The sequence below is a fragment of the Trachymyrmex septentrionalis genome, unplaced genomic scaffold, assembly GCF_001594115.1.
Source record: "Trachymyrmex septentrionalis isolate Tsep2-gDNA-1 unplaced genomic scaffold, Tsep1.0 scaffold37, whole genome shotgun sequence".
Lineage (NCBI taxonomy): Eukaryota > Metazoa > Arthropoda > Insecta > Hymenoptera > Formicidae > Trachymyrmex > Trachymyrmex septentrionalis.
The window spans coordinates 6,120,284-6,128,612 of record NW_017305536.1 but is presented as its reverse complement, the minus strand read 5'-3'; the positions used below and the strand labels follow the sequence as shown (position 1 = coordinate 6,128,612).

At 31.5% G+C, this 8,329-nt stretch overlaps 2 protein-coding genes across 5 annotated transcripts in view; one reads left to right on the top strand and one right to left on the bottom strand.

Annotated features, from left to right (window-relative positions):
• Nucleotides 1-2,624, bottom strand: part of LOC108750813 (WD repeat domain-containing protein 83) — a 2,858-nt gene extending 234 nt beyond the window's left edge. Inside the window, exons 1-5 of one of the 3 annotated variants that reach the window (XM_018490591.1) lie at nt 2,550-2,624; nt 2,256-2,366; nt 1,943-2,186; nt 1,048-1,274; nt 575-986 (exon numbers count right to left, since the gene is read on the bottom strand). In XM_018490591.1, the coding sequence (XP_018346093.1) occupies nt 613-986; nt 1,048-1,274; nt 1,943-2,186; nt 2,256-2,328 (918 nt within the window). In that variant the 5' untranslated portion in view covers nt 2,329-2,366; nt 2,550-2,624 and the 3' untranslated portion in view covers nt 575-612. Of the gene's footprint in view, nt 1-574; nt 987-1,047; nt 1,275-1,942; nt 2,187-2,255; nt 2,477-2,549 lie in introns of those variants that run through there. The other 2 variants (XM_018490590.1, XM_018490589.1) reach the window with 2 other exon arrangements.
• A 929-nt stretch (nt 2,625-3,553) lies between these two features.
• The window catches only part of LOC108750812 (CDK5 and ABL1 enzyme substrate 2), an 8,473-nt gene continuing 3,697 nt past the window's right edge, over nt 3,554-8,329 (top strand). The window contains exons 1-5 of one of the 2 annotated variants that reach the window (XM_018490587.1): nt 3,554-4,685; nt 6,582-6,959; nt 7,122-7,245; nt 7,330-7,460; nt 7,975-8,013. In XM_018490587.1, coding sequence (XP_018346089.1) covers nt 4,240-4,685; nt 6,582-6,959; nt 7,122-7,245; nt 7,330-7,460; nt 7,975-8,013 — 1,118 coding nt within the window. In that variant the 5' untranslated portion in view covers nt 3,554-4,239. The remainder of the gene's footprint in view (nt 4,686-6,581; nt 6,960-7,121; nt 7,246-7,329; nt 7,461-7,974; nt 8,014-8,329) is intronic. The other variant, XM_018490588.1, reaches the window with a different exon arrangement.

The window sequence follows — 8,329 nt, the reverse complement described above, 5'->3', positions numbered from 1 at the left end:
TTATATATATATATATAATTAAAGAATAGTAGTATAAGGCAGTATATATACAAGAATAAATTACATATACTTTTCTCTTCTGTAGGATTTTCAACAAATCGCTTATTGCCAGACTCTAGTAATAGGGTCTCTGTGTATAAGAAATTTGATTGCAAATGATACAATTATATATGTATGATAATAGGATATTCAAATTATATTTTGTTCGGAATTGTATCATTTACAAAATACCACTTTACCCTACATATAATTTCTTAATTTTTCAAGATAATAATATATGTATATATGCATTAGCTAGTTAATTTTATATTAAAATTATTTCGCAATAATCTAATCATAAATATGTAAGATAACATTTCACTCAGGCTTAATTTCTTATGTAATTAGTGTGGGATCTTTTTACAATTTTTATAAAAATTGTCAGGTGGACAAGTGACCACATTAATCATTAAAATGGTTCAACTTTAAAAATAATAATTATTATTAATGATATATACATAGTCATAACAAACATTCAATTTGAAAAATTATTAAAATTATTAAAACTAAAATTATTGAAAATCACAGACTTTGGACTTACTTTGTACATAAAGAGATAATAATGAAACACTATTATTCATTATCTGTGTGAGACTGCGTGCTCCACATCAATATATTAGATCCGTTAGAAGCGAGAAAGCAATTCTTCTGTGGATGAACGCTTATAGATACAGTAGGATGTTTGGTTGGCTTAAAACCTGAGAGCTTCGCTACCACTTTTTGAGATACAAGGTCCCAAATCCATAATTTCCCATCTGCCGAGCCGGAAAGAATTTTCGTATCTTGATAGTCTACGCTAGATTCTAGACACAGATCTTTCCCAGTGTGTCCTGTGAATTCACCGAGTAACTCTCCCGCGTCCTTGTCGATTAATCTAATTACATCGTCCGCACAACTGACAAGTATACATTGTCCATCTCTAGTAAAACTGGCGCATGTAATTGCATCTAAAAAGTTTGTATCGTATTATATTTTCCAATCAATAATCTTAAATCTTTTATTTCTTACCTCCCATATAATCTTCACAAAGTTCTCCTACTCGTATATCGTATGTGCGTACTTTGCCATCGAAAGAACCAGATAAAATTTCGTGATCTGAAACTCTCACACTAGAAATAGAATCCTTAGCATCATTCAAAGATTGTACTGCTTCTTGCGCTTTAGAACGTCCATCCCAACACATAACACTGTTGTCACGAGATCCAGAAACGATCATTGACGATTCTTCATTAAATCTGTGATTGCAACAAAAAATATCAAGCTAATAGTAAATTCAAATGGAAACATTCAGTGTAGTGATGCACATTAAAATTGTCATATAAAATTGAAATAAAAATGTATGCTTATTACAAATATAGAAACCAGTTAAATATTCAATAAAATATTCCATTTTATTATGCCATTAGATAAAATATGTAGTTGATAATGCAAAATATTTGTATTCCACTTTTAAACTTAGATTAAATCAGTGTAGCATAACAGAATTAATATGTATGTATTCTAATACATTCAATAAAATTTATATTTTAGAAATATCATGTTTAAATATCATTATATGTATGTTATTTTTTAACTTTTAAAGTTTGAACTTAATTATATTGAATTAAGGCAGAATTTTTAATTGAGATTACTTGGTTGGAAAAGCACTTCTACATTTTTATACTTAATATTTAGATCTTCAAGTTCCAGTTCCACCAATGTAAGATTAACTTTAATCATAGTTTAATTGTTTTTTTTTCTAATACTTATAATTAGAAAAAAATAAAAAAGTAAATTGAACCAGGATTAAAGTTAATCTTATATTGATGAAATCAAGGATAAATGTATAATGATTCTTAATATGAACTAGATTGAATAAAATATAACATTGATCTTCAGACTCAGTTACAAATAATATATTAACCTGACTGTTGTGACAGGGCCTGCATGTCCTCTAAAACGACGCACAGGCATGCCTGTGGCCACATCCCAGATGATTATAGATTTGTCTAATCCACAAGATACAATCTGACTGCTGTCGCAAGACGCGTAAGCGTCCATAACCTCGTTACCATGACCACCATACGTTTTCAACGTAACAGATTTGTATGGATTCCATAGCTTTAGCTTCCTGTCTGACCCGCACGTTATGCAATATGAACCGTCCACTAAAATACAAAACCACATAAACATAATTTTATAAAATTATTGTATCAAAAGTAAACAAAGTTTCTTACCACTGAATCGTACAGATCTAACGGCCCCTTGCTTGCAGTCTATTTCTTTCTCGAATTTGTATTCAGTACTCATTTTTCTTCTTCTCTTTTTACAAGAAATTATTACATACACTGAAATTTGATAATTGTCTTAATATTTCAATTTCGATGTTTTCTCTTTTGAGCAATTAAAGTCCTAAGTATCACGAATAGAAGTGCATTTTGTTTATTGAGTACAGTATATAATAGATTACAATTAATGATTTGATAACAATTTGATGGAAAATAAAAAATATCTTGAAAAAGATCCCTAACCTACAAATAAACTTCGATGTTTAGCAGTTCGGCACAATACATCTGTTCGCGTTGCTTGCACCTTTTGCACTCACGCACTCAACCATGGTCGCCATGGTGGAAGAAATTCAACATTTTTGCTTTCTCTCTCAACGTCTGAATAAATCTGTTCATGTTGCCTGAATTTCCAACAATTTTTGCATTGAAAACAAGATAAATATATATTCGGATTTTGAAAAGAGAAAAATCGAAAATTCTAAATGTAAAAAATACGAACAACATGAACAGATTTAATACTTATTTTATTTTAAACGCAAAAATTTTTGATAATTTCGAACAACGCGAACAGACCTTACTTCAAGTAAAGTTGCCAACCGTTCGGTTTTGATTCGGACAAAACATGTAATTTTCTGCGTGTTGGCATGCATAGGTCTGATTTTTTTATTGCTGCATTTTTTGAACTAGTGCACACAGTGCATTAAGTTGAAATGAAACAAATATACGTTTATTTCACTTCAACTTATTGCACCGGAATGCAGCAATAAAAAAACAGACCTTTAATCTGTTTTCTGTTCCTGCACTAGACTTGTAGAATTCTCTTTTCTTACTTTAAACAAATATCTATCTCACTTTAAGTTCCAAAAGTGTACACTAGTTCAGCCACAGAAAACAGACCTCATATGTTTTCTCCTTCTGTTCAACTTGGCGCGCATGCGATTACGCGCGTGAACGACCATGTGACTGGTAGACAGCCTCGTAATTAAACGCAGGCGTCTACAGAAAATTTCCACATGTTTATTTATAGAACATGTTTATTTATATCACTTGTTATTCTGTGCTCGCACAGTTATTATAAAATCATTTTGTTTGAATAAATATCCTTCTGCTTTCTTGCGATATATTATTTTCTAAAATTAATTACGTAGAACTTCTAACGAAGTCTAAAGTAAAACTTTTCAATAAATAAGCTTTTCGATATATCTGTATAAAAAATTCAGTTACGTTTCGTAATATTTACAATATTTAAATTACATGCGACACATCGCGAGTGTCTGTACAACCTTCGTCTTATTAAAACAATGTCGACTTTGATTTATAAAATCAATATTCATATAAGAGTACTGGTCGCAGAAAATTTATAAATCTTATTTGCTACCATCCATGTAAGAAGGTAATACATAATTTTCATAATTCACAAATCATTCGACGAAAAAGAATTCTCGTGTTTTACCTGGGCCTAACAGTACCACATATTTCGGCGAGTATTTGTGCTAAGCGCTACTGCGCAATCCCATGTTCTAGGATTTCAGCCGAGTGACGCTAATGGGGGAGAGGATCGGCGCGAGTGTTGCGTAGTAGGTAAAGTCATACGGTTGCGTGTGAAAGGTAACGCGTGTTCGTGAAGGGCTCCTGTCCGTGGAAACGGCATGATGATGAGCGGTACCGGTTTACCCTTGTACGCGTGGCGCACGGCCGTGATTGTGTCTAACGAACTTAGAACTAAGTGTATCAGCAGTGACAATGCATTGTGATCTTAGTTGTCGTACGAAAAAGTCGAGGCCGTCGTCGCCGCCGTCGTCGTTGCCGTCGACATCGCCTTCGTCGTCGTTGCCGCCGCCGCCGCCGCCGCCGCCGTTGTCATCGGGCGCGCGTTGTCGTTACTCATCTCGGTATTTGACACCGGTATCCCGACACGGTCCGTCGTCGTGGAATGGCAGCGGCCCTAAAGAAAAATCATTCACGTAGACGATTGGCCGCCCTCACTTTCCTCTCCAACATCTCCCTCGACGGCAGTCACCGGGACACCAAGTTCGCCGTCCTGTCACGCAGCAGACCGAGTCACGCGCGCAGATTTAGCGATGGCCAGTCTGAACAGCAGGCGGTGCTGGAGGTATGCCGGAACGCCGACTTTGAGCCCTCCATGGAGGAGGTGCTAGACGTCGTCTGTCCTCCAGAGGAGACGCACGACTTGTCGCAGAATGAGACGATAGAGAACAACTCTCCGCAGCCGGTGCACAAGGGCACCGATCACAACTCCTTCAGTTCTGATTCGGATGGACTACTCACTCCTGCCAAGGCAGCAGTTACCATGTTCTTGGAGCAGGAGAGAAATCACTTGCAGTTTTCTTGTGGCATGCACAGTTCGTTTAGAGAACGGTAAATATTTGTCAGCCTGGGTCGAGTTACGTCTGCGAATATAATAGGGGCCAGTGATTCTTTTTTCGATTGAACTATGTGGTAATTAACTTACTGGATTAAAACGAAGGAGTAAGAGTATAAGGAAATAAGAGAATAAGACAGTAAGCTGAAGTTTGCCAAAAGGAAGTATAATTCAGTCTAGATGTAGTAAACCTTAATCTTTAAGGTATTGACCAATTATAGTCAATTATTCTTTTCATATGCAATTGCAATTGATCAATTTCTTAAGGCTTAAGGCTTACTACACCTATTTACGGGCTAATTCCAAGCCTTTTTATCAGTAGTAGTAGTAGTTGTAATTAAATTAATGACTCCTTTCTCTACAAGAGAAATAAGGAGGTCAATATGGCTAAAACAAATAGACTATATGAAAACAGTTGTCAGCAGTATGCCAAAATGTTAAGAACAATACAAAGGAATATGGAAGAAGACAGGTGAAACAACTTGAGAGATGCGCAGTAGCCTCGATTTGGTTATAGCCAATCAGAATTTGTTCTAAGAATGCAAAAAACAATAGGACAAAATTTGATTGGATAGAATTAAATTTAGGACAAAATTCGATGTGCTAGCTAATTATTCTGAATTGCCGTTATATGCGTCGTTTGTATTCTTTCATCGTACAAAGGAAGATAACAATTTGCTTCGAAGTAAACTGCCAAATGAAAAACGCAAAGTTAAACATATAATTGTATTAAGTTCTTTATTCTATACAAGCCAAGATATTTATCGTAAATAATTTATCGTAAAAATTAATTTCTTTAGAATTATTGTTCCTTTAAAGAAGATATTGCTTGTCATAAGTACATTAACAATACATTTTTTATCTTATCTTTTAAACCTTTGTTGCAGAAATAGGTCATGATAGTCTACGATAGAATTGCTTAAACATTATAAAATAAACAACTATATGTATATATTTTAGAAAATTTATATTATGTTAATTGTGCAAATTTTAATATAGGCTTTAAATTAAGATATATGATGTATATTCTGTAGTAAGATAATCTATTAGATAACTGCAAGTAGTAGACAAACTGTCATATCTTATAAAGTTTAAAATATTCTAAATTACACACATCAAAACATCCTTTTGATAAGAAAGAATGTTGATAATTAAATGCGTATGAAAATTTCTGCGCTATAATATTCCATTTAAGACTGTCTTGGTACAGATAAGATTGAATGACACTTAATGGATTCAGATAACATTATCAAAAGCGTCTACAGTGTCACAAACAAAAACATCGTGAAACTTGATTACATTCCATCCACGCATTACTTGCATATCTGGTGTATAATTCATACTGTATGAAACTATGATTTTTTTTATTTAGCTGTGGTTTTTTTAATAGATTTGAAAATAAGTTTTCTTAAATAAATGGATAAACAAATAGACTTTGTACAATAAAAAATTAAATTATTATAATATATTTTAATATTAATATTTCTTAATTAATTTTTAAGCAAACAAGATGCATTTTTATCTTTTACTATTTTAAATTAGAACTCATTTCGTAAAATGTTCGTTTATGAATTAATTATAAAAATATTCTATTTAAGACTGTTATTCTTTTAATAATAATAACGATATCATTACATTATCGTTGCGCAGATTTTATACATGAGAAAAAAAATGTAACAAGAATTTAACGAAATTGACACTGTTGTTAAGAATATAAGATCAGAAATTGTGAAAATATTACTAAATTAATTTCTGTTAATAACAAATGGATTTATTAAATTTAGTCAGAAAAAAGAAATAATATCATACAAATTCATCTTTTCTTTATGAGTAATAATACATACACTATATTTACTCATATTTTAATGTTTTATTTAATGAAAAATTCTTAGAACGGGAACTACCGGAAGCGACTATTCCTTACCAGAAAGACGTGTGGGCTCTTTACATTATAAGAAGCGCATAAGTCATCAAACGTCTACGCTTTCGGAAGATATTAAGCATCAATACAATAGTAGCAACGAAAGTATTGGCTCCATACATTCAAAAGCACAATCGTCAAAACCAAAGACAAAGACAGTGAACAATGTGCAACCTGTTTCTGCAAATAGTAGCATAATACCAGAGATTACAAAGGAATTGCGTTTGATGCAACGGCCTATGAATGGCTGTAAATTTGGGGATGATAGAATGGTTTTAGTATCGAACCAACATGTGCCATTTGTAATATTTTCTGCTATTCCATACAATAAAGGACAACGTTCCAGCTGGTAAGGCTTGTATAAATATTTAATTTATATATAAATTCTCTTTTCTAAGATATATTTTCTTTATCTTATATATAATTTATTTGATACTATTTTTTATTAAATGTATACTAATAAAAAACTGATAACTTGTACTTCAATAAAATTTTATATGATTATTTACAGGTCAGAGTTACGTAAAGATACGTGTCGAAGGAAAAATGTATCATCTCAAAGACCTTTATCAGCAATTAATGACAGTATTGATCCGTTTAGATTGTTGGGTATAGAGCACGCTAAGGATGGCCAAGTACTAAAAACATATTATTTTATTCCTCCAATTCTGATTTTTTATATAAACACGATAATCCTTAATTATCAATTAATTTTTTAGGAAATATCTTATGGGCAACTACTTGTACCATCTCGGCAATTTCAAAGGGATAAAAAAATGATGAATCTAAATGAAAACGAACCTATGGAACTTACACATTTTATACCTAATAAACATCATGTGGTACAAAGGTATAGCAACACAAATGTTTATTAGAATATCTTATTTCTTCTTTATGTTTAATTTGACATCACAATTCAAATGTACTGTATATATACACAAATATGCACATATACATATGCACACAAACGATATATATGTATCCTTATTTTTTTATGTTGTTTTTATTTCTGTATTTTATACATCAAGTTTAATTAAGATTTAGATATAGTTAAAAGAAATCATCAGACCTCTTAACTTTCTTCAGTATAAGAGATGTCTAGCTTTTACTGCGTTAAGAATAACAAGTATAATTCTTTTCTTTCAAATACTTATTAATAATGAAATAAACACTGAGTAAAAATAAACTATTTATCAAAGAATTTTTTATTTTATCAATTATTTGTAATTCACAGTTTTGCAATTCATAGCTGCAGTATTACCTAGGCATCTTTTTGATCTCTTTCGATATCATAGGTAATGCATATATGGATTCACATATCATATATTTGTTTTTATAACAAAACATCAACCATCTTTTTGCAGGACAAAAACAATTACTTGGAATGTGGATCACAAAAAATGGTAAAAATTATTGTACAATATATGTGTAATAAATATACTATAGAATTTATATGTTAGATAGATTTAATGTAAGACATACAGATACAAGGGTCTACAACAAGTATGTTTCTTAAAATTTTATTATAATTCTGCAAAAGATGTGTTGTAAAAATCACTCATTAGGTAATTCATAATCATTTTATAATAGATATATAACCATATTTTATAAATGAGAGGTATAACTAAATATTTATTTCTTTCACAAAAATATACGAAAATTTGATAGAAAATATAGTTCTGTTTAGAATATAAAATTTTTATATTTTCTCTAAAGTTA